The sequence below is a fragment of the Herpailurus yagouaroundi genome, unplaced genomic scaffold, assembly GCF_014898765.1.
Source record: "Herpailurus yagouaroundi ecotype Mexico unplaced genomic scaffold, PumYag 29, whole genome shotgun sequence".
Taxonomy (NCBI): domain Eukaryota; kingdom Metazoa; phylum Chordata; class Mammalia; order Carnivora; family Felidae; genus Herpailurus; species Herpailurus yagouaroundi.
In genome coordinates, this window is record NW_024412377.1 from 5292556 (window position 1) to 5316509 (window position 23954).

The 23954-nt window shown below is 52.2% G+C and overlaps 1 protein-coding gene across 3 annotated transcripts; it reads right to left on the bottom strand.

Moving 5' to 3' along the window:
- Nucleotides 1–1577: 1577 nt before the first annotated feature.
- CFAP90 (cilia and flagella associated protein 90) lies at nt 1578–17194 on the bottom strand. Of its 3 annotated transcripts, XM_040493746.1 has the most exons (4): nt 16967–17178; nt 16404–16608; nt 3654–3770; nt 1578–2025 (listed from the first exon to the last, which is right to left on the bottom strand). In XM_040493746.1, exons 1-4 carry the CDS (start codon nt 17098–17100, stop codon nt 1846–1848), a joined length of 636 nt encoding a protein of 211 aa, XP_040349680.1. In that variant the 5' UTR covers nt 17101–17178; the 3' UTR covers nt 1578–1845. The 3 variants fall into 3 exon arrangements, with proteins under 3 accessions (XP_040349680.1, XP_040349685.1, XP_040349675.1); XM_040493751.1 differs by lacking the exons at nt 1578–2025; nt 3654–3770 and adding an exon at nt 4319–4513 and having other exon boundaries at nt 16967–17194; XM_040493741.1 differs by lacking the exons at nt 1578–2025; nt 3654–3770 and adding an exon at nt 14049–15498 and having other exon boundaries at nt 16967–17194.
- Between the last annotated feature and the right edge of the window lie 6760 nt (nt 17195–23954).

Genomic DNA, 23954 nt, shown 5'->3' on the forward strand with positions numbered 1-23954 from the left:
TTTGGATAACAAGCCGTCCAGGCGATTCTGGTCCCCGGCCTGAGTCCCCCTGTGCTTTACAAATGAGGAAACCGGTGCAGTGAGGTCCAGGGGCTTGGCTTGTTCGGAGTCTCCCAGGGATCAGTGCCCAAGACGAGCCTAGAATGCAAACCCACCTGCTCCCTACATCTGAAAGTGTGCCTCCCAGTCAAGGCTCCCTAAGCTCCGGAACTGCACATACTCCTGTGGGCGAACGATGCAGACGAGAGGGCTACAGCTCACTTAGCCGGCCCAGCGACCTTGGTAGCAAGCAAGCGTCTCTGCTCAAAGCTCTCCCTAACCATCCGTTCTTGCAGAACGCCCTCTCGATACATTTAATTTTCCCTTGATGCCTGATAAACGAGATCTTCTGAAACCTTCTCCAATTCAGGCCCTGCTTGTTGAAAGTGGAAGGTTCAGGGAGTAGGATCTGGCTTAAAGTAACCAGAATTCAGTTTGACATTGATTTATTGTGGTCACGTTCAGATGAAGGCATCTCTTAGAGATGCCTGGTGTTTCTTGGTTGCCAAAGCCGAAGAAAGAGTAGTTTGTAAAAGTTTCCCTCCTCCAAAATTTATATATTTTCTATTATATTATTACATACGTGGCTTAATGTACCCAAAGGCATTCCAAATAAACTATTTCTAGTTGTTTGGGGGTGGGTGTGTGGAACTAATAAACACCTATGATGAAAAAAAATACCATTTTTCAAATGAATAAAGAAACCTGTAGGAGTCACTCAGCCTTGAAATTGTCAACAATTCAGTGTCAAATGCCCTTAGAGCATCAAAACAATAAAACCAGCCATGGGGGAATCAGTATAGAAATTAATTAGATCACCTGCTCATTAACCACTAAGCTGTGGGACATGTAATCACCAGAGGTGAGGGATGATTTCTTTCGAGAGACCCTTTCATTAAAACTATAGCCAGTGTCTTAATACTTGAATAAGTTTCAAATTATCTCCAAAATAAACATTTCCAACTTGGGTGAGAAGCAGCTGTTCCCAAAATGAAAACGATTCAGAGCAATGGCGCTGGCCTCTTTTGTGCCTCCGTTAGGACCCCGCTCCGGTGGCCCAGTGATCCCCACAAGCACCAGTCAAGGTCTGGAAATCCCAGTCTGAAGATGAGGAAATGTGGGCTCGCCTAGGGGAGATGACGGGCCCCGTACCGTGCCGCTGCAAAATGCAGGAGTCTAACCTTGCCCAAGCCTGTTGAACGTCAAAACCCAGTCTCTCTCTTCCCGTGACCTTTGCTTCTCCACTGAGGAGTGACGTCACCTTGCCAGCCATGGGGCCACCCGTCCCAACTAGGGTTTTGCCCTCAATTGTGCAAACTCCTGTTATTTACGGCTCAGACCTGTGTGGGGGGGGAGAATGTTGTATCTGCACTGCAACTGTCCCGAAAGGCGATTTCATTACACCACCTCTTGGAGGAAGGAAAACTCAAGAAGCAGCGTGTGTGCCAATAGGCAACAGCGTTTCCATCCTGGTGAGAGAGGGTGTGCAGGCCCCGAGCGCCTCCCCGGGGAGGCAATGGACAAAGTCACCCGACCGCGATCAAGTGGGAAGTTTTCCTTTTATTCACATGCCCGCAGTGGCTCAGTCTCGAGCATCATCTCTGAGGACGCGATCCCACGACATGGTGATCACGGGGTCGTCACCGCAGGCCACGTGAGGGAAAGCGGCCTCAGGGCCCGTGCCCCCCGCCCCCCCGTCCAGGTGCAAGTGGCTTCAAGCGGGATCTGTGGCCCCCGTGGCGGGGGAAAGAAGGTCCAGGCGCTGCCCGTCTGTGCCACCTGCCGTCTAGGCCACGGCAGGGGCCGTCAGGCTGGAGAAACGTGGCCAAAGCCGGGGCTCTTGATGCCGGGGATGTCGTTCTTCCGGTAGAAGTCCGCCTTCACGAGGTTGGCGCGGCCGTGGTCCCGGTTCAGGGGCTCCACGGGCTGGTGGATGCGTCTCCCGTAGACAGAGGACGTCAGCACTGCCACGGGCCGCTGGCGCTCCTGGCGGGGTGACCAGAACACGGGGTCAGCTCCGCCCGCTTGTTCGCACGACCCACCTTGGGTCCTGGAGGCTGTGTCCACCCGGCCCGCTGCACCCCTGCGTCCGGCACACCCGGGTTCCGTGATGCCACGGGGACCTCCTGAACTACGTCACGCCTGCCCCTTGTGCTCAGAGCCCCTCGTTGTCCCCAAGTCTTTCACGTCACCCAGAGGAAAGGCGAAGACGTGGCACGGGGTGCCACGTGCCCTCTGACCTCAGGATCCGTTCTCCCTCCCGCCCTCCCTCCCTCCCTCCTCCCGCGCTCCTCCTGTCTGCCTGTCTCCCCTCCCGCCTTCTCTCTTTTCCCAAATCTTTCCACCCTCCACCTGTCATCTCCCGACTCCCTATCTCCCCATCTCCCTGGTTCCCTCTTATCTTTCCGGCCCCCTCATATCTGTGACCCCTCATCTCCCTGGGCCCCCTCACCTCACAGCTCCCCAATCTCCTCGCACTTTCCCTGCCCCCTTAAAAGGCCTCATTTCTCTGCATACCTCCCATCACCACCTGGAATTCAGTTCCTTATTTGTATGACTTCATTTTTCACTTCCTCTTAGGAATGTGAGCTCTGAGAGGACAGGGACATTTGTCTTCTCCCCTTAGGCTCAGTGCAGGGCCGGGGGCGGGGTGGGAGGGGTGCTCAAACTCGGGCCGGGTACAAGCGGGCCAGGCGTGTTCTTAAGACAGGAAAGCACGAGCCTCACTACCCACTTGGAGTGAATTCACATAAACAAAAACAATAGAAAAAAACTTCACGTCTGTGACTTAAGTAGTAATACTTCAGAGTTCCTCACTTAATTCCACAGTGAAATAAAGTCTCCCTGGAAGTGACCTGGGGCATTCTTTAACAAGAGCAGCCCCAGGCCAAAATCTGCTGGGGTGGGGGGGGGGGGGAGATCCCACTGGAGGCTTCTCCATTCTGATTTCTGTGTATCGTATAAAAGCTGATGATATTTACTCAGCACCCGGCTCTTCGCAAACACACTGTCCTCAGATCAGACTCCGCAGACACGATGTCCGAGTGCGGAAAGGCCCCAAGAAGGTCTTGCTGCTAAGGATCCACACAGCCTCCTCAGCCCCGGCACCTGCTGTGGTACAGACCTCCCTTCCCCAGGGAATGAGCTTTGCTCCTGCCTCTGCTCACACACTGGGGCGGCTGACCACAGGCCAAGCCTGAGCTGTCAGAAAATCGTGCAAAGATAAAGCAGGAGCAGCCCCGTCTGTGAAGGTTCAGGTTCGAGGCCGGTACCTAAACTAGGGTGCGGTTCCCTCCCTGGCAGGGCCGGGGTCCTCCAAAGAGCTGTGACAGCCAGGACTCAGCAGTTAAGCAAACACCTGCTCTATCTGTTGAAAAGAACTTCTTAGTTTTGCCTCATTAAATTAAGTAAACTCAACAACAGAGTCATAAAGACTAATGCTCGGAAACACGACCAGACAGGGAGCCGGTATCGGCCTAGTGTCAGTGCCGGGCCTGGGGAGGGAGAGGAGGGCGCACGCAGGGGTGAAGGCAGCGCGCCCAGCTTGCTGCGGGATAGACGCACAGGCACAGCGACTCTGTTCGCGCTTTGTCAACAGCCTGTGTCAACATTACCTCCTCGTTCACGTGAAGCCCCAGGCTTTTTGCATGTTCTCTGTCGTCTCGGTGCAACTTCTGATTGTAGCCTGGGCTCTTGTCAAAAATACAGTCATACAGGGAAATGATTCCTGTCTGGCGACAAAAAGAGAAAGAAAGGCACGGGTCTACTGGAGGACTGGGCCACAGAAGCGCTCCGGGACACCGGCAGCCAGGCCTCTCCCCCGATGGACGGTGGAGACGTGCCGTTTCCCATCTGCACTGAGCATGTGCTTGGGAAGGTCACCCCAGAGCACCCTCCACGACCAGAGCAGGAGGCCAAGGCCCCCCGCCAGCGAAGCAGGTCCTCCAGAGGCCCAGTGAGGCGGGGACACCTCCGTGGCTCTTTTCCTACACCTCCTACAGATCCCTCCTTGACCTTGACCCAGGCGCACAGCCTTAAAGTAACAGTGACCCACTCAATATGTGTTTTCTCCTCATCGCCACCCTTCTCATAGTTCTCAGATTTCCTACAATAAGCTTGCACTGCGTTAAAAACTTAACCGTAGCCAAACACTGGACAATACAATTAAACAGAAGTATCCCTAAGTTCCTAGCCAACAGGTGGGCACCTGGTACAAATCTGTCTCCGGAGAGACGGAAATATTTTCTTTAATCAGATGTGGTAGCTCTTATGAATGTAATTCATGAATGCATGACTATATTTATTTTCTATATGATATATACATATGTATAGTGTTTGCACACGTATCAGGCGTATGTATACAACACGCGTGCACACACAGCTTTGATGCATTAGAAAAGGATCCCGTTTCATTCGTCCACCGTTCCATCTCAGGTTTCTCTTCGTACAAAAATCCGTCTGCCTCACTTGGGACCTGATAAAAGGGAAAGAGATCCACGTGTCAGCTCGTCTTTGATCCTGACCCGCAAGTCAGGCCTGTCCTTTCTGCTCCCGAGTCGAGGGCCAGGTGCCTTGAACCCTCCAGCAGCAAACCCCGGCACGCCATGCCACCGGCATTTGGGGGTACAGGGTAGCTCACCTGTGCTCACTCGCTCGCTCTCCCCGGGAGCGACGCTAGGAGCAATGTCCGAGTGCAGGACTCGGAAGCAGAAGGTAAACAGCGCCAGGGACGCACAACATGTGCTTAGTCTGTTGGAAGGCACGGGCAGCCCGCTCTCGCCGGCTGGGACTCAGAGTAGCTGGTAGCAATGGAAGTGACCACATGTCATTTCCCACCCTGACACCTCCCTCACAGGTCCCGTCCCCTGCACACGCACCGCTCCTGCCCGGGAGGTGGAAAGCTCAGGCACGTGGCCACCGTCCTGGTGCAGTGAACCATCTAGTACGGGAAACAAGGCGAGCTTTCGGGATTATTGTCTTAGGTTCCTAAGAATTCCAATGGCGACAAGCCTGAGGCACGTATTCAGAGGCTGCTGGAATCCTGGCTTATAAGTGCAGACTCACTCTGAGCCACCTGGGGGCAGGGCGCCTGGCTTGTGGAGTCTGAGCCCCGGTGGTCATTTAATGAGGTCACCATGCAGGAGCTTCTTGTTGGCATCGTCTTCTGTCACCTGTGGGCCCCTGGGTCTGTCCACGCACTGAGTTGGCTGGCCTTGGCCTTCACTTGTCCTGAAGGCCGCCTTATGGGATAGCTCATCTACCCAGGGTCCGAAAAACAAAAAGCCCAATTCAGCGGGGAGGTGCTACATTCTTCAGCATTTGCTGTTGCAAAACTTGGCTAGCTGTTTGGGAAGAACAATAAACTTGGATCTTCACATCGCATTAGAGTCAAAAGTAAATTCTGGACGGGTTAGAAAAATATGGGAAGAGAAAATCCATAAGGGACTTCCTACGCGTCAAAGCATTGGGGAAAATGTCACAAAGAAAATATCAATCACTTGGGTTATATAAAAATCAGACATTTGATAATCAAATAAAATTAAGACTTAAAAAAAAAAACCCCCGTAGGAAGGATAGAGAAATCTCAGTATCTTTAACATGCAGTGTAGGATGTCTGCAGAAGGAGACGCTGACGGCTGGGAGCTGGCTTCTAGCCTGGAGATGGTGAGCAAGCTTTGCAGCATTTTTAGGGAAGCCACCAGGCCAGAGGGCTCTGCAGTGACACAGGAGAGGCTCAGGTACACCACACGCTCTGCCAGGATGGCGGGACGTGAATCCCCCGAAGGGGCATTGTGGCCTCTGCAAGGGGAGGCACCTCCATGCAGACCCTTCCTTTTGGGGTTCAGAGCTACTGGCCAGGTCCGGCTGAGGCCAGAAGGCCGACCTGGACAGTGACTGAATGCCCATCACCCCCACAGCACCCTTTTCCACACAGGAACTGGAGCTGGGATCGTGGTCATGATGTGGCTGTCACGTTGTCGCCCGAATCCCGCCTGGCCTGGCGGACCCCGTGCATTGGGTGTGTTTCAGGGACGGCAGCTCCGGTCTGTAACAGAAACACCTGCCGCCCGGACTGAGCGCCTGGGCGGCAGCTGCGCCCTCAGATCTCTGGGCCACGGTCTGCACCCACGATCTCTGGGCCATCAGTTCCCACCCGGCTCCATGTGGGTGACCAGCAGCCCCCAGGCCTGAGGGACAGCCCTGCCAGCAGGGGCCAGGGGGAACAGGGGCTCCTCCGGGACCTACCGGCTCACGCTGTCCTCCTGTGCAGGTGGTTCCCATGCAGGCCTGACCCTCCCGAACGGAGTCAGCCCCCTGGAGGTCCTGGACGTGTCCTGGGAGCCGGACTCCGAGGACACAAGAATGAACACCGGAACTGAGTGAGAAAGCGATCAGTGCTTCCTGAATGAGGGAGGCAAGGTTGCCTCACTTTGTTCCCTGCGCTGGGGAAGCCCCCTGTGGTGAGCTGTCCCCATTCTCAGCTCCCCGGAAATACTCCACACAAGCAGCGCTCGGAGAAGCCATGTGCCTCAGTTCCCCTGAGTTGCTCACCAGAATCCTGTCTTGCCGTATGTTAGAGCAGTCTGTGTGAGGGCTCCCTGCACCCATGGGGTGTGATCGGAGTCTCTCTTTCTCTCCTTTGCAGCGATTTTTGCCTACTTACTACTTTCTAGAGTAAAAATGAATTGTTCTATCACCGAAAAATAAGGGGGAGAAATCGACCGGCAGGCAGGCAGCCTCACTGAGCAACGTGACTGTCCGTCGTCAACTTCTCATCAAACTGAAAATCTGTCTTTTGCTAAATTTTAATTACTCATCTTTCTTCTTTCCTTTTGTCTTTCATTCCTTTATGGTTGGAAGCAAAATGACACGAATAAAAGCCAGTCTGGATTTAGATGCTATCACAAAACAGAGCTTCTGGGTTTACTATTATTTTGCTATTAAAATCTCTCAAGAGATTTCCTCTCTCAAGCATGATGTTGAGCAAACGAGCCCATTTGCTGCCTCTCTGGTAATCTCCCTTTGCCCCTTTGCATTTTGAGGGTTGTTAAAACGTAGTATGATCTCATTCTGGTTGTGCTGTCTGATGGCTTGCCTTTGGTCCCCTCCCTCGCGCCCCCCCCCCCCCCCCCGTGGCCCCTGCTCCTAACACTGCAAAATAACTTGCCTGTAGCCCTGGGCTGTGTGTGCATATGGAGCGGAAGCCTTCACTCGTCGACCTCCAAAGCACATCACTCTAACTATTGTGTCAGGCACCCAGCGAGGCTCCAGGACAGGAATAGGGAGTCCCTACCTTGGAGGAGACCACAGGCTGAGAATGGAAATAAACTCATTAATTAAACAACAGCAGGTGATACACAGGGAGCCACAGAGGGGCGCCCAAAGTACAGGGGCACCAGCCAGGAAGGATCGGCTCCCGCCTGGGATCACGTGGGATGGGGACGTTGCTGAACTCATCGTAGGGGGCGCTGCACCACTGTGGCCGGAGTCCCAGGGCAGCCACCTCCCTGGGTGCTGTGGGTTGAATTGCACCCCCCCCCAAAATTCCTATGTTGAAGTCCTGACTCCCAGGATCTCAGAAGGTGATTTAGAAATCAGGACGCCGAAAACGTAATTAGTTAAGACGTGGTCATACCTAATCCAACAGCACTGGTGTCCTTATAAAAGAAGCTCAGAAACAGACACTGATACACAGGGAGAGAGAAGATGACACAAGGAGACACAGGGAGGAGATGGCCATCTACAGACGAATGAGAGTGGCCTGGAACAGACTCTCCCTCATGACCCTAGAAGGGACCAACCTTGCCGCCACACTGATTTGGACTCCTGGCCTCCGGAACTGGGAGACGATAAATTTCTGTGGCTCAAGCCCCTGGTCTGTGGCACTTGGTTATGGCAGCTCCAACACCCATACTTGGTGGTCATGTTTTGAACAATGGAAGGTAAGAATGGAGATAAAACAAAGGGCACTGCAGTGGGGCCGGAGACCCAATCCCCGAGCGCTGAGCTCCAGGTAAACTGAGTCGGTAAACCACTCAACCCAGACAACCGGCTTGGTAGCCATCACCAATGGCTCTATTCTGCTCTGCTCCCGACTCCGCAGAGGATGAATCTCTGCTCCTTTGGGCGAGTTAAGCCATGTGACCAGATCTAAGCAATGAACTATGAGCGGGGGGTCACATGGGACTTCTCAGGCAGAAGCCTTTGGGGACTCCGGAAGCTTCCACAGCAGTTGCTGAGTGACTATCCTGGGCAGAGCCATCCCTCTGATCCCCGTTGGACATTTAACATGAGAAGTGAGTCTTACTTAGGACATTGAGACTTTGGAGGCTGTTGTTTACGTTTCTCATGACTACCACAAGCAGTCCTGGCCTACAGTCTACAAGGGCACATCTCCCCGGTCGTGCGCTTCTGCTGTTCCCCGTGCCTCCTACCAGACATTACACGCGCTCTGCCACAAATAACTGGGGTAAGATTCCCAGCAAACTGGGACCCGAATCCTTTCTTTTCTCCTCCCTTTCAGACATTCAAATATAAATGGACTCTCCATTGTTGGTTCAAGCCAGGTAAATTCTGCAAGAAAGAAAGAACGAAGAGAAAGGAAATCCATACATTTCCATATGGCACTCAGGCAGGGGTAATATCATGTGCTCACCAAACACATGGCCTCTTCCAAAATAAACAGAAGCAGCAGTGGCCAGTTTCCATCCCACTTACTAGTTCTGGCAAAGAATTGTGGGTGAAGCCAATGGGCATCACCTTCTAAGCTTGGTCCATAAAAGCTCTTGTGTGTGCCCTCCATGCTGTCTCTCCATGCTCTTTGGCCAGCAAGTTCAAAGGACCCGGTAAAGGACCGCAAGATCCCAAAGATCCCCAGGCCCTGGCAACAGTGGAACCGCTAAAAAGGAGGAATCTGGTTCCCCAGTTACTGTATTAAGCAAGCTGGGGGGGGTGCCTGGGTGGCTCAGTTGGTTGGGCGTCTGACTTTGGCTCAGGTCATTATCTTGAAGCTTGAGCCCGTGGCGGGCTCTGTGCTGACCGCTCAGAGCCTGGAGCCTGCTTCGGATCCTGTGTCTCCCTCTCTCTCTGCCCCTCCCACTCTTTCTCAAAAAAATGCATTAAAAAAAAAAAAAAAAGAAAGCTGAGCTGGGGCATCTGGGTGGTTCAGCAGGTTAAGCGTCTGACTTTGGCTCAGGTCAAGATCTCGTGGCTCATGAGTTCGAGCCCTGTGTCGGGCTCTGTGCTGACAGCTCAGAGCCTGGAGCCTGCTTCAGATTCTGTCTCCCTCTCTCTCTGTCCCGCTTGCACTCTGTATCTCTCTCTCAAAAATAAATAAATACTTTAAAAATTTTTTAAAAAAAAGAAGAAGAAGAATTAGAAGTCCAGGCAGGAGAAACACACACATTGGGCTATATGTGAAAAAGAAACACACTTTTCGTTATGTGTTATATGCATAAGGCCAGTGGTGGGCTTAGGTTAACCAGCCGCTCTCTGGACAAAAAAGACCCAACGTGTGGCATTTGCCAATTCCTGCAGTCTAAGCATTCTCACCGTGGCCAATTTCAGGCTTCCAACTGAATGCAGAGTTCAGACGAAATGCTACAAATTGGGTCTTTGTTGTGAGCATGAGCAGACTGCAATATAGGACACACAGGTGGTTAAGGCTCTCGGGGTTCAAGGTCCATTTATTCCCAGAGCACAGCCCAGCCCACCTTGACTAAAACAGTAATCAAGCTATGATCGGGCTTGTTCGTTTCCTCTCTTCGGGGGCACGGTACTGTTACCTCTCCTCTTGAGGCTTCCAGTCACTGTTTGCCTACCCAGAGCTGTGCGACCTCCTCGTAAAAACAGAAATTCCCGAGGCGATCCAAAGGGTTTCCTTTGATTCATAAGGGCCTCATTTTACTTCTGATAAGTCCAGTGCTTGTCCTTGGGAGTCCAGCGGTATGTGAAGCTTAATGAGGACATCTTCATTAATTTTAACATCATTCAAAAGTCTATTCTCAGAAGGAGTGTAGCTTGTCGAGGACAGGACGTGCTAGTTCTTTTAAGAGGACAATACTCAGCTATTCTCTTTGGTTCCTCTGTGGCAAAGTTTCTGTTTCCTCTCCTGGTGCATTAGGATCACGAGTTTGGGGAATTTTCAGAACTTTTCCAATAGTCTGAACATTTTAACAATTTAATAAGAATCCTATCATATCATAAGCAGTCTTGATAAGGCATTATCTTCACGACTTTTTAATTTTATATTTATTTTTTGAGCGAGAGAGTGAATGGGGGAGGGGCAGAGAGCGAGGGAGACAGAGAGAGGGAGAGAATCTTAAGCAGGCTCCACGCTCAGCACGGAGCCCGACTCGGCGCTGGATATCAAGACCCCGCGATCACGACCTGTGCCGAAATCAAGAGTCGGACGCCCAACCCACGGGGCCACCCGGGCGCCCCCTTCACGACTTCACTACAATGGATCTGTTGCTGCGGGGTTGCGCCCCAAACCTACCCTTGAGCTGAAATGAACCATCTGGGTGCATTTCATCCTAGAAGTGTGCTTCAGGTCAGGGTTCTGCATCAATCAGTCTGTCCGCTCACTTTGTCTCCAAGAGGAGACTCGGAGCCAGCTGTTCTCTCTTCCACTGACACCAGCCCCCCACCGCCCCCCTCTGCCCCCCATCCCTGGCCCCCAGCTGTCCACATCACAGGAGGAAGGGTGAGCCATGGGGGCTGCTGCTCGAGTTGAAGCTGTTCCTCTTGGCCAAATATATTGGAGATAATGCTGCTCCTTTTCGTGTGTCATTGTGCTCCTTAAACGGGGACAGTTTTGGAAAAACTGTCTGAGATGTATTATGACATGCAAAGAGCAAGCTGCAAATATACATGCGCAGTTGTGTGATCTGTGTGTGAACATGTTCTTGTAAACAAAGTTAGACACCTATCCTTGCATTCGTATTCACACAGTGGAAAGCCACGCACCACGTGGTCACATGGATGGTAGGAACACTGACTCCACCCTCTGGGTGTTTCTGTCCTGCTTCCCTGGGGTGACCTGCCTGCCCCTTGCTACTCTCTACCTGCCCTGGAGGAAGAGGTTCAGCTCCACCCCCTACCAAGGGGCAGGTCACTGGACAGGGAAGACACAGCCAGCCCAGATTTGGGAGAAGCAAGGGCATCTACTCCCAATTTTGATCCCTGAGGAGCAGCTCAAGGCCAAGGATACCCGAAAAGGCAGATAATCCCAAACGGGACCTCTATTCAGTCTCAGGGATTGATCTTGTGACTTGATTTTAAAAGCCACCCAGATGGCTCAGTCGGCTAAGGTGTCTGACTCTTGATATCAACTCAGGTCATGATCTCATGGTGGTGAGATCGAACCCCTGGATGGGCTCCGTGCTGGGCTTGGCTCTCTCTCTGCCCCTCTCCCCTGCTCATTCGCTCAAAACTAAACATTTTTTTAAAATCCACATCCCATTTATTCCTCTTCTTTCGTTCATGCAGCACGTACTTACCAAGCACCAACTATGAGACAGGCACCGTTCAGGCCGCTGAGGACAGAGAGCGATTGCCGTCCTTATGGAGCTCATAGTGTAGTGGGAAGAAAAAGCAGCAAGATAATTAAGTAAACCTTCAGGGGCACCTGGGTGGCTCAGTTGGTTAGGCGTCTGACTTTGGCTCGGGTCACGATCTCGCAGGTTCCGGAGTTCAAGCTCCGCATCGGGCTCCCTGCTGCCAGCCTTTCAGTGCAGAGCCTGCTTGGGATCCTCTGTCCTCCTCTTTCTGCCCCTCCCTGGCTTGTGGTCTCCCCTCGGCTGCATCCAGTGAAGGGCAGGTGGGCCATCAGGAGGGTAAAGAAAGAGCCCCTAGCCTCTGTGTCTCCATCACACAAGGACGAGGAAAGTCAGCTAATCTCCCTAAAGCTAAGGTGGGGCTCTCTGAGCAAAGCTTCACTCAAGACAGGCTGTCCACACTGCAGCTCACCACGAGAGAAAGCATATTCTAAAACCCCCTAAGAATTCTTTTTTAATGTAGCTCTGAGACTTTGCGAAACTTCATCAAATCTTCCATAAAAGGGCATTGTCCGTCGACTTAGCTTATCCATTTCAGTAGCAGAAATGTTGCACGAGGCAGAAGAAGGAAAAAAGTAATTCAAAAACCTCATTGAACTGAATCTGCCTTGCTGCCTCCTGAACAGTATTTTATAGGAAAAGCCCACACTGCTAGAGGCCCCTCGGGAGCCGTGCAGGAGTTGATCACATTTTAGCTGGCAGCTTTAGATGACAAATTTGTCTCAGGATCCAAGGCATTACTGGGGCTTTAAATAAGCATGCCGCATTGAGGGCCTTAACTTTGGGGTCTCCCAGGGGGAGACCCCATAGATTAGAAACCACCAGAATGACTCTCATTTACCTGCCTCACCTGTGTATGCCTCTGACAGCAATCAGGGGTGCAGGATGTAAGACACTGGCTGGGAACCAAACCTCAGGGACAAGAAACTAATAATCACTAACAAAAGCGAATAATAGCTCCGCTTACATTGGGCTTACTATGTGCCACTTCACCTCTATTAATTAAATTAATTTGTCATTACTGGCCCCGTGAAGCTGGTACTGTTTCATAGATGGGCGAAGTGACCCAAGGAGATTGTGCCTTGCGCAATCTGCACAGCTAGGAACGCGGAGTCAATATTTTTACCCAAGACTTGTTGGCCTGTGCTAACTAATTAATTACTAGATGTGTCACACGGTAATTGACTGAAGAGCTAATTCTGCCCTTTGTCTTCTCAGCTTCGAGTAGGACCCAGATTTACAATTCACTGAGGGGCAGCTGAGTCCTCTAGCAAATCTGTGATACCAAATTCGCCTTCAGTCCAAATGATCTCATGGTAGAGAATCAGCCTCTGGAGTTCTGCAGCTGATTAAATACTAGCTCATACAATCCCCAGGGGGACATTATTACCATTGGTGGCTGTCTTGCAAATATACTTCTTGATACTTTTAAGGGCTATTTTATTTAGGTGTTAATATTTCTGCTTGTGTTTTTGTTGATGCTTTTAAGGGCTATTTTATTTAGGTGTTAATATTTCTGCTGCATCATTTTCTTCCGCATGACACTAAAGGCCTGAGGATTTGAAATTGCCTGTGACTCCAGCTATCAAGACTGTACTAATTTGTTTTTTTTTTCTTAAAATCCGCTTTGCATTAATTTGTTCTAAGGCCCTTTCCTACCTTCCAGGTACAGTAATATATTGGAGCAGGGGTTTTCTATCAAGATACAGATAGTCACTGCTTTAGCCTTTCAGGTCACATGGTTTCCAACTCTGCGTGCGGCCATAGATAATACTAAGCGAATGGGCATGGGATCTTGTTGTAATAAAACTTCATGAAAATGGACTCTGGGCCAGATTTGGCCCAGGGGCCTCTGTGTGTTGAACCCTGAATTAAAGCAGCATACTTCTTACCTACCCCTGATCTCTCTCCAAATACAGAGCCCTGGGCACCTTGTATATCAGGCACCTCTCTGCATCTTGGCCCCAGAGAGGCAGAGTCACGTATCAGATTGGTGAACCTGCCAGGTTCAACTCCGCTTCTTTTCCGTTGGCAATGGCTGGCCCACAGTGGGCGGGGGTTCAGCTCTTTTTCTGGGGCCCACAGCCGCAGTGGCTGGGTAGGATTCAGAGCTTCTGTGTCCACAACCCATTTTTGCCCAGAGACCTCAGCAGTAACCTGCAACCTGGGTTTTAGTCTCTGATAAATATGTATCCTGAACCCCATCCACTTTAGTCTTTTATCTTATTTCTGAATAGCCTCAAAGTGGTACTTAACAGGCCTCCTCAGTGGTACACACAAAATGGTGTATTGTGAATTTTTTCATTTTGTCAGGAAGCCAGACAAGATTTATGTTCTCTCAATGAAACAGCACGGACCATCTTAAAACATCAAGATTCCTGGCTTTTTGGCTGTTTCTCTCATGCGGCGCGGTAACGCTCTGCCTGAATCATAAATTGGCAATGATACAGGTTTTGCATACTTAAATTGTAAAATTCATTTAACAAATGAAATTATTTACAGATAAAGTTCTTTCAAAACATATCACTCATGGGAGGAAAACATAGGAGGTCCGTGGTGGCAGTGAGGTTGGGCACTGTTGCCCTAAATGCACCCCAGCATTAATTCCCAGTGGACGTTCAAGCCAAGAGCGCACCGAACAGGGATGCGCAGAATGGCCACGGATGTCCCTTTCTTCTTCCTTCTGTCCTTCAGTCCTTCCATATTGCTCAGAGCCGAGCGGAGAGGAGCTAACTGATACAAGAGAGCCTCCTGGCCGAGGTCGTGTGTTAGTTTGCTCAGTCTGCCAAAACAGAGCACCCAGACTGGGCGGGGGGGGGGGGGGGGTTAAACAGGAGAAATGTACTATCTCACAGTTCTGGTGGCAGGAAGTCTGAGATCAAGGTATGGGCAGGGCTCCCTCCTCTCGAGGGCTGTGCGGGAAGAAGCTATTCGCGGCTCCTCTCCTTGCCTTGTAGAAGGCCGTCTTCTCCCTGCCTTTTCCCTTCATCTTCGATCTATGCATGTCATGTCCCCTTTCCATAAGGGCACCGGTCATACTGGATGAGGCACCCCCCCCCCAATGACCTCACTTGAATCTGATTACCTCTGTAAAGACCCCATCTCCAAATAAGGTCACATTCTGAGGCGCTTGGGATTAGGACTCTAACATAAGAATTTTAGGGGGACACACAATTCAACCTGTAACAGTTGTCTAAACTAGAAGCTTCTGTTTTGTTTGTAAGGGTAAGCTCCATGACATTCTGTTCTCTGACATTTCACGTGTGACAAGTCCCTGAATGCGTGCAGACCTGATCCGGATGCGGGTTCATGTGGGCTCTATGGGTGATGGGTGGGGAGAAGAGAAGGAAGGTCATTCCGTGCGGACACCTTACACATCAGGAGGGAAAGACCTCCTTCTTCCTAGGCACTTGGCTAACCTATACCCTCTCTGAGCCACTCACTGTCCCTGCAGGCTGAGCGACCCCAGAGATCCTTTTAATAATGATGTCCCTGCAGCCTGAACTGCAAGAAACATCGGAGACATTTAGGAAAAACAGCTTGACGAAAGCAGTCGTCGACTCCTGACAAGCTCTGAATTTGCTTCTTTTCCTCTGGCTTCTCCCCCTGCTTTGGCTGCATGGTGGCCCTTCACAGACCAGCAGGCTTTTCTCATGAGTTGCGTGTGCCTGCTGGAGCCAGGCCAGAATCTGGTGCGGCCTCCCTGTCCTGCTCTCCCTGCAGGATGGCCAGAACTGCCTGTGGTTATCTTCGGTTTGCAAGAGGGCCCTCCAAGCGCGGCGTCGGTACCCTGGACTTTCTGGGCGCAGTTGCTGCAGTGAGCGCTTTCAGGCAGAGCCCAGAGGGAGTCCTGACCCCACCAGCTGCGCAGCCCAGGTCTCCTGAGACCCTCCTCCAGATCCTGAGCAGAGGGGTCGATCAGCCTGCCGCTCCGGGTCGTAGTACTAGAAGCCCAGCGGTTCCCAATCCCTTACCCAAAGAGCACTGGGACCCTAACCTATCCCCAAATAGCTCAGAAAATGCGGTTGAGCATTCTGGCACCCCACCCTCATCCCAGCTGAGCGTGCCTCCCACAACACACACACCGGGCTCAGCCCGTGCCCATCTCTAGGTGAAGAGAGATGGTGAAGATGACCACCTTCCTCTTGTGGTCATGGTAGCTGCTCTCTTTGGGGTCTAGGCACCCGGGAGGAAGGCCCTCTCCCACCCTCCTTCCCCCTGTGACCCTGATGCCCCCTTAACCCTCTCCTCTCTCCTCGCCCAGGTGTCCTCACAGACTGTAGAACCCTGCCCCGGCTCCCACCCCTCCCCTCCTTGCAACCCCGACCCCAGAGTCCCACCCCAGAGTTGCAGCCCAGACTCTGGGACTTCCTCCCCCAAAGTGTAGCTCCGACCTCTTGCAGCCCCGCCCCCATCCCGCCTCTCCTCCAGCCCCCTCCCCTGCTCTGCAGCCTTGTCCGCATTCCCTCCACCCACCCCGCACCTCCATTCCGCGCTCAGGCTAAGACACCCGCCTCCACCCTCCCTCTCCTGCATCCCCTCCCCTCCATTCGCTCCTCCCTCTCAGTGAAGCCCCGCCCCACCCCCTCCCTCCCCTCCCTGGCAACGAAGCCCCGCCCCCATGCCCTCTCCCCATCGGCTCCTCCCGGGCGGTGAAGCCCCGCCCCACCCCCTCCCGCCCCTCCCTGCCAGTGAAGCCCCGCCCGCCCCCTTCCCGCCTCTCCTCCTGCCGTCTCCAAGTCTCCACAGCCCCTCCGACTCGCCGCCCCGCGCCCAGACGCGCAGCCCCTCCCTAGGGCGGCTCACCTTGCCCAGGCGGTAGTAGTAGCTGTGCTCCTTGGGGTCCAGGCGCCGCGGCGGGACGTAGCTGAAGGCGGAGAGCGCCGAGAGGGGCAGCGGCCGGGGCTTGATCCGCAGCGTGGCGGCGGTAATCTCCTCGTCGTCGTCCTCCATGCCACCCCCGTCCAGCGCCCCCGCGGTCGGTCCCGCCCGCCGAGGGCCCTGCGGGCAGCTGGGAGCCCGCGTTCGGCGTCGCCGGGAAACCGCGTCCCTTCGGGGCAGGCCCCTCCCCCTCCCCGCTCCTCCCCGTCCCCTTCCCGCTCCTCCCCGCTTCCGACCCCACCCCTCCTCCTCCCCCACTCCGCTCTTCCCCGGCCCACTTCCCCGTCCCGCTTCTCTGTCCTCCAGGCACCCCCAGCCAAGCCCCGGGTGTTTCCTCGCAGGTGCGTCCCTGGAGTCCGAGCTGCAGACGGGGTTCCCGGGTGGGAGACGCCTCTGGGATCAGCGCCTTCCAACCCGCTGACCCCTCCCCGCGCAGCGTCAGACCCCTCACCCAGACCACTCATTTGTGGGGCCCTTTGACCGCGCACCTGCTACGTGCGGGCGTTGGAGTTGCAACCTTGAACCGAGCCGCGGGCGTCCACCTGGAGCTCGCAGTCCGCTGATAGAAGGGAAAAGACCAGTGACTTGAAGAGAATAGAGCAGCGCCGCCCAACAGCGACATAGTGGGGGCCGCACACGTAATTTAAAACTTTCCGGTCCCCTCTGAAAAGGTAAAAAGACAGGTGAAATGCATTGTAACAATATATTCATTTTATTCGGTGTGTCCAGCACATTGTCACTTTAACACGTGGCCCCAGCCACAGTTCGAGGGCTGCGTGGCCGCATGTGGCTAGTACTTAGGGTGTTGCCCCGGAAGGCGTGAGGCTCCTAGGAATTAAATCCGCGGCCCTGGTTGGAGCGCGAGCGCCCCTCTGCTAACAGGGTCAAGTTGTCTCTAGATCTGCAGGCTGGTTCTGGAGGCCCTTGGCTGAAAGTTCAGGGCGCAGAAACTCGTGATTTCATAAAAGTTAGGAGGGGAAAGGCAACATGATGACAAAAGCTGGGGAAGTACTTTAAGCAGGGTGCCTGGCAAAGGCCAGCCTCCGTGAGGAGGTGATGCTGGAGCAGAACTGTGAGAAGGAGGAGCCAGACTTGTGGAAGTCTTCCAGAAAGTGCCTTCCAAGCAGAGGGAAGGGCAGCTGTGGGGCCCCTGAGGCAGACCAACCTTGACGTGCTCCAAAGGCAGCAAGAAAAGAGGGTGATGGAGTCTCAGAAGGGGACGTGGGAAATAAGCCCATCGACCAGTCAAAGGACGGCTGTGGGGACTGGGAGCACAGCCAAGGGAGGCCACCCGGCACGTTCTTGCCAGAGGGCGTCTGATGGACAGACAGGCAGCCCGCGGCTACAGCAGACAATATATCTCCTAGCCCGCCAGGCCCTCCCCTGGCTCCTCATTGGCCGAGCACTGCAGAGGTTACAGCCTTACCGGAAGTCGCCTATGCCCCCATAAGGCAAAAGGTAGTCTGATTAGAGCAAATGTACATTTCCCGAGGTGACGCAGAGACTTCCAGTCCCGCCTCCCTGTTCTTTGGCGCATGCTCATTGCAAAGCCTGTGAAAATAAGCCCGCAAAGCAGAAAGGGGAAGAACTAGGAAGAGAAGACTTAGGGTTTGGGACTCCGTGGGTAGGGGGGGTGGGGTTTCGTGCATATTTCTAATACGTTGTAAATGGCACAGCTTTTATTTGGTATTTCTGAAAATGAAGCATCTCCCTTACTTCTCACAGAAGACACTGGAGGAAGTGAAGGAGGACAGGTAGGCAGGGACCAGATGCAGATCTCTCAGGACGCCCTCTACCTTCTGATCCCCCCTCTTAATAGGAATCTCTTGTCTGCAATTCCTTATGCAGGCTGGTGGTTAGAGACCTCTCAGTCTAAGGCACAATGTGGCATCTCTCTGTGAGGTCTACTCGCGTCCCCTGGAAGTCCTCGTGTGCAGGACTTAACGCACCATTCTGTCTCATGGCCCCCAACATGAGGTGTGAGAACCCCGTGTGCCTTCTTTGCCCAAATAGCTATTTCTTTGCTTCACTGGCAGGACAGATGATTTGGGCTGAGTCAGACAAAGGTCAGACATCAGTCTACTTTGTCCCCAGGCTCCAGGGGACATCTCCTGAGAGGTTGACATGTCCTTGGAGCTTGGAGAGAGAGCACTACCATCTCTCCGGTGTATGAAGGGAGAGTGTCTCTCGTCCTTCCCCTATGGGGCAGAGTCCTCATAAAAGGAGCACAAAGAAAAAAAAAAAAGCTCTTATAATCCATTACCTCTCTCAGTCTCTCCAACCTCTTTTAAAGATGTGACAGAGGTGGCCAGTTGGTCACGAGACTTTGCACACCTCGCGTAGGTGATCCAGCAACACCGTGTGGAACGTGGGAGTAGCTGACACCAATTAGCTTGAGAAGGCAGCTCACACCGACCCCGAGATAATTTCATCCCCAAATCTTTTTCCAAGGCTCTAGGGATGTGAATCTGTTGCTAGTTTCAGTACGTGACATTTCATTATGCACTAGACTGAGTGCTCAGGGGGGCGAGACGACAGACATACAGCGTTTTCTTCTTTGATGACTCAAGTAGGTCCTCAACAGATGGTTGGCACACAGTAGGTCCCCAACGGATCTTTGGTGACGAGATAAAGTAATAATACAGTTGCCATAGCTTGGTTCGCTCTAAAGGTAGATGTAGGACACGGGCTTGAATGTTCTAGCTTTATCTGGGAGGTATTCCAGGAGGCATGAATGAAGGAGCAGGAGTGGGAGGAGCAGGAAAGTCAGTAGAAGAATGAATTGTCAAGGGCCGCGGAGCTCTGCCCTGTCCAGAACTTTCTGAGGAGTGTGGAGCAGGCTGTCAGAAGTGCCTGCCAGATCAGTGAATGGTGAACTTGAAGGCAGTGCCTGTTATCCTTATCCCACGGTCCATCTGGGTTGAGGCCTGCCCTTGGATCTTTTACTCCTGACCTTGAATGAGCCCTGCCTGGTGCTGCACAGGCTCCCTGCGGGCATCTTCTGAGGGTCCGAGGAGACCTGGAGTTGACAGCAGAAGGCTTGGCGGCATCTATTGAGGTGCGACGCTGTTTCAGGAGGTGAGTCCTAGCCCGAGGAGCGGCCACCACCCTGAGGCTGCAGGTCAGGGGCCTAGAGGCAGAGGAAAGAAGAGGTAAGACAGACTTCACCAGTTTCAGTTACCTCGAGGTTTTAGTTCCTTTAAAAACTTTTTTTTCCCCACCCACGAGCCTATTAACGTATTCCAGGTACCAGTGGAATACAAAGTCGGAGAGTTGAAAGTGTTTAAGTCCCTCATGTCTGTAACTTGTACTTGCAAAGTTCTGTGCAGAACGGAAAGGGAAAGGAATGAACAGCCACCCTCGAAGGAAGTGAATTAATAGTTGAAGCGTGCACGCCGCCTACAGGTTAACTATGGGGTGGTGGTGGCAGCGGGGGGCGGGGGGGGGATCTGCTCAGCTGGGTGTTGCAGGTGACAGCCTCCTCCTGGATACCCCCCACCCCCAAGTCCCACTCCAGCCGTGGGATTTATGTGGTGCCGGGGCTGACTTTGGGTGCTCTGGCCCAGGCTGAGTGCAGGTGCCCCTGTGACTGTCTGCGCAGCCTACTGTGCTGAGCCCCCGGGACCTCTGCCGCCTGCAGGGGACGGGGGCAGGTGCACTGGGGGCGGCCTGGGCTGCAGGAACACGGGCGTTCTACGGCGTGCGGGAAGCACCCAGTCCAGACGTAGCCGGAACCGTGTGCCCTTCCTCCTGACGTCTAGACAGAGGGGATCCCGGGGAGGCCAGGTGGAAAGAACTCTTTCTGTCAACGTGAGGCAGGGAAGGAGAGAGCAAAGAAGGGGCTGTCCTGTCACCTTAACGTGTTACATGATGTTCACATCCAGCAGTGGCTTGAGCACATCTCGTGTGGAATGTTCTGTTTATCTGTGAGCCCTCCTAAAACCATCGACCTTTCGGGCCAGAAAGCAGCCCCTAGTTCTCTACGCCGATGGGAGACCTCAGATGTGGCAAGTTCACTGTGGTGCAGGTGACAAGTGGGTGGTCCTGCGGAAAGGTGTAGGACACACATGGGGAGGAAGTGGCCTGAGGGAACGGTTTTCTCCCGGGGGCTTTCAGACCCGTCAGAGGCGTGGCCACAGCCTAGTAAGCACAGAGCCTGATGCTGTATGCAGAGGTTTTAAAACAAGGTTAACAAATAATAATAAAAATAAACTCAAATAAGGTTAATATCTCCACTTCAAACTTAAAAGCCTTTACAATTATTTTGTTTTTGAATGTCAGTGTAACTCAAGTGGCTCCACATAACTGGGCTTTAATTCACGGGCTTTAAGACATCTTAAAAATGACTTGGCTTGATGGCTGAGAGTGAAAGGGACGGGTGTAAACACACCCACGTCTGTAGCCAGCTAAGGAGGAGAACTGTGCACCCAGCCACTCTAACGGGCGTCGTGAGGGACGCCTGGGTGTCCCAGTCGCTTGAGCGTCTGACTCTTTTTGGCTCAGGTCACGATCTCACGATTCACGAGATCGAGCCCCGCGTTGGGCTCTGTGCTGACGGAGCGGTACCTGCTTGGGATTCTGTCCCGTCTCTCTGCCTCTTCCCCGCTCGTGCTCACTGCCTTGCTCTCTCTCTGTCCCTCCCCTTTCCATGCTCGCTCTTTCTCTCTCAAAATAAATAAACATTTAAGAAATAAAAAGTAAATACAGAGCATTATGAACTCAAAGGGTTATGAGATGATGCTCCCGCAAGCCCGAGCACCCTGCCCGCACTGGGTTCCAAACCCCTGTCCGTGGGGTCTGGCAGTGGCAATGGCGATGTGACTCCGGCCGTCCCTGCTGTCCGCCACACTCATCACCAGATCACAGTGGACGTGGCTGGTAGTGTGTGGTGGGACTGGACAAGCCTTCACCTTCCTGGATGCCCCTTCCCTGGAGGAAAGCCATGACCTGCTGTCTGTGCGTTTAGAGAGCATGTCTGTCGCGAGGTTGTTCCTGTGTGCCTGGCTCATTGCATTGATGGGGGTCCCTGTGGTTGGTCGCTTTGAACATCAGACCCGTGAATCAATACTTTCAGATGTAAATTTAATTTTGGTTTGTTCACCTTGCCGATTTTGGAATAAAAACGAACACGGATTTATACGAGGCCCAAAGTGGGCATTTTCTGATACCGACCGCTCTCGCAAGGAGCGGGACCCTGCGGGAACCAGGTTGCACAGAGAGAGCTGCCCCTGGGCCTGGGACCAGAAATGGTCCGAGCCTGGGGCATCCTGTTCTTTGGAAGTTTCAAAAACGAACGTGTCAAGTCAAAAAGACAAAGGCGCCACGGTGAAGGGTTTCCCGCTGGTCTAAAATGGGGCAATTTAAGCATCAAAAGGAGGACCAGGATGGACTGAGGCAGGTCACTGTACAGATTTCGTGACTTCGTAAATTTCCTAAGACAAAAAATCCTCACCAGACCAACTTTTTACTCTATAAATTGATGCAAGGAAAGTAACATTTTTTCTTTTGTATGTTTTTTTTCTGTATAAACCTTATGTGAGGGTACACAAATAGTTGATGAGAGAAATCTCTTCTTTGTAGATAAATACAAGCTAATAAGGGGAGAAGGGATGATAGAATTAGGAAATCATCCCCTCCCTCCCTCCCCCCCCCCCCAACCACCTAGTGGAATAACGGATCTAGGCAGCAATCACCAAGAGACGCTAAAACCGTCTGCTGTTGGCAGACGGATGGATTGGGCTGGTAATACAGGAAGTCGCTGGTCAATTTACTAGGTATCTCTAAGAGGGGACAGCAGGGCATCATATGATACAAAGCAAATGTACCGCCTCTGAAGCAGGCATCCTGAAAAAACTTAAGCAAACTTAAGAATCTAAGCAAAGGGGCGCCTGGGTGGCTCCGTCGGTGAAGCGTCTGACTTCGGCTCAGGTCATGATCTCGCGGTTTGTGGGTTCGAGCCCCGCGTCAGGCTCTGTGTTGACAGCTCGGAGCCTGAAGCCTGCTTCAGATTCTGTGTCTCTCCATCTCTCGGCCCCTCCCCTGCTCACGCTCTGTGTCTCTCTGTCTCTCAATAATCAATAAGTGTTAATTTGAAAAAATTAAACAAAAAAATCTAAGCAAACCTCTGCCTCTAACGTTTAATTTAACAGAAAATACAGCAACTGGAGGAATAAGTTAGCTAACACCAAATCGATAGTGTGGGGCATTTCACAGGGCAAGTGATCTAATTTCTCCAGTAAATTAATGCCATGATAACTAGGTGAGGGGAGGGGGCAGTTACAGCTAGGGGACTTAAGGCCTAGTAATAGAACATCTAAAAGTAATATGTGACCTTTGTCTGAAGCCTGACAGTTAAGAAATAATTTTTGAGACAGCTTAGGAAAGCTAGAATATAGACCAGGTATTAAATGATTGTAGAGCATAATTACTAGTTTGTTAGTTGTAGTGATGGTAGATTAGTTAGATAAAAAAAAGTGTTCATGGGTTGTGGATGTATACTTAGGTTTTTAGGAATAAACTATATGATAGCCTCGATTTCTCTACAAACTTTTCAGTAAAAAAAGGAAAAGGGAATGAATAGATGAAACATGATTGGAAAATTTGGGTAATTTTTCATGCTGAATAAGAAGACTCACATGGATTCATTACTTTGTTCTTTCTATGTTTTCTGTTTGTGTGTTCAAAGTTTTCCATCATAAAAGTAAAAAATGGTAGTTATTGGGACGCCTGGGTGGCTCAGTCGGTTAAGCGTCCAACTCTTGATGTTGGCTCAGGTCATGGCCTCACGTTTCATGGGGTCAAGCCCCACATCAGGCTCTTTGCCAACAGCGTGGAACCTGCTTGCCATTCTCTCTCTCTCTCTCTCTCTCTCTCTCTCTCTCTCTCTCTCTCCCCCTCTCCCTCTCCCTCTCTCTCTGCCCCTCCCCTGCTCATGTGCGGGTGCGCTCTCTCTCTCTCTCTCTCTCAAATAAATGAACATTAAACAAAAAAATAGGGTTATTAAGAGAAATCGTTTCTTGCAAATATCAGAGTATGAACTAGATGCCAGGGGATGGGGACAGAAAAGTTGTTTTCATCTCAAATGGGATTACACATATATTAAGGGAAAATGCCCTAAAATTTTTTTTTAATGTTTATTTTCGAGAGAGCGAGAACGAGCAGGGGAGGGGCAGGGGGGGTGACGGAGAATCTCAAGCAGGCTCTATGCTGACAGCAGAGATGTGGGGCTCGAACCCACAAACTGTGAGATCATGACCCGAGCCAAAGTTGGACACCCAACCGACTGCGCCACCCAGGTGCCCCCAGGGTGAAATGTCTTATGATGGAGTCCCACAGCCAAAGAACACCAACTCGAAGTTAGGCTTACCGACTGTTGAGGCAAGGGAGACAGGTCCCCAGGGGAACCGAAGGGAGGGGTGGCCTGGTGGTCAGAGGATTTGGGGAAGGGTGGGCTGGGGTAAGACTGAATGAAGCTGC

What these genes read in the sequence shown, in the direction of transcription:
- CFAP90 (XM_040493741.1), bottom strand. Translation starts at nt 17,100, where the DNA reads ATGTCGCTGTTGGGCGGCGCTGCTCTATTCTCTTCAAGTCACTGGTCT. An exon ending in CCAACGCCCGCACGTAGCAG is followed by an intron (nt 16,609 to 16,966) that starts GTGCGCGGTCAA and finishes GCGGGCTCCCAG; the next exon opens with CTGCCCGCAGGGCCCTCGGC. An exon ending in ACTACTACCGCCTGGGCAAG is followed by an intron (nt 15,499 to 16,403) that starts GTGAGCCGCCCT and finishes CCCTCTGCTCAG; the next exon opens with GATCTGGAGGAGGGTCTCAG.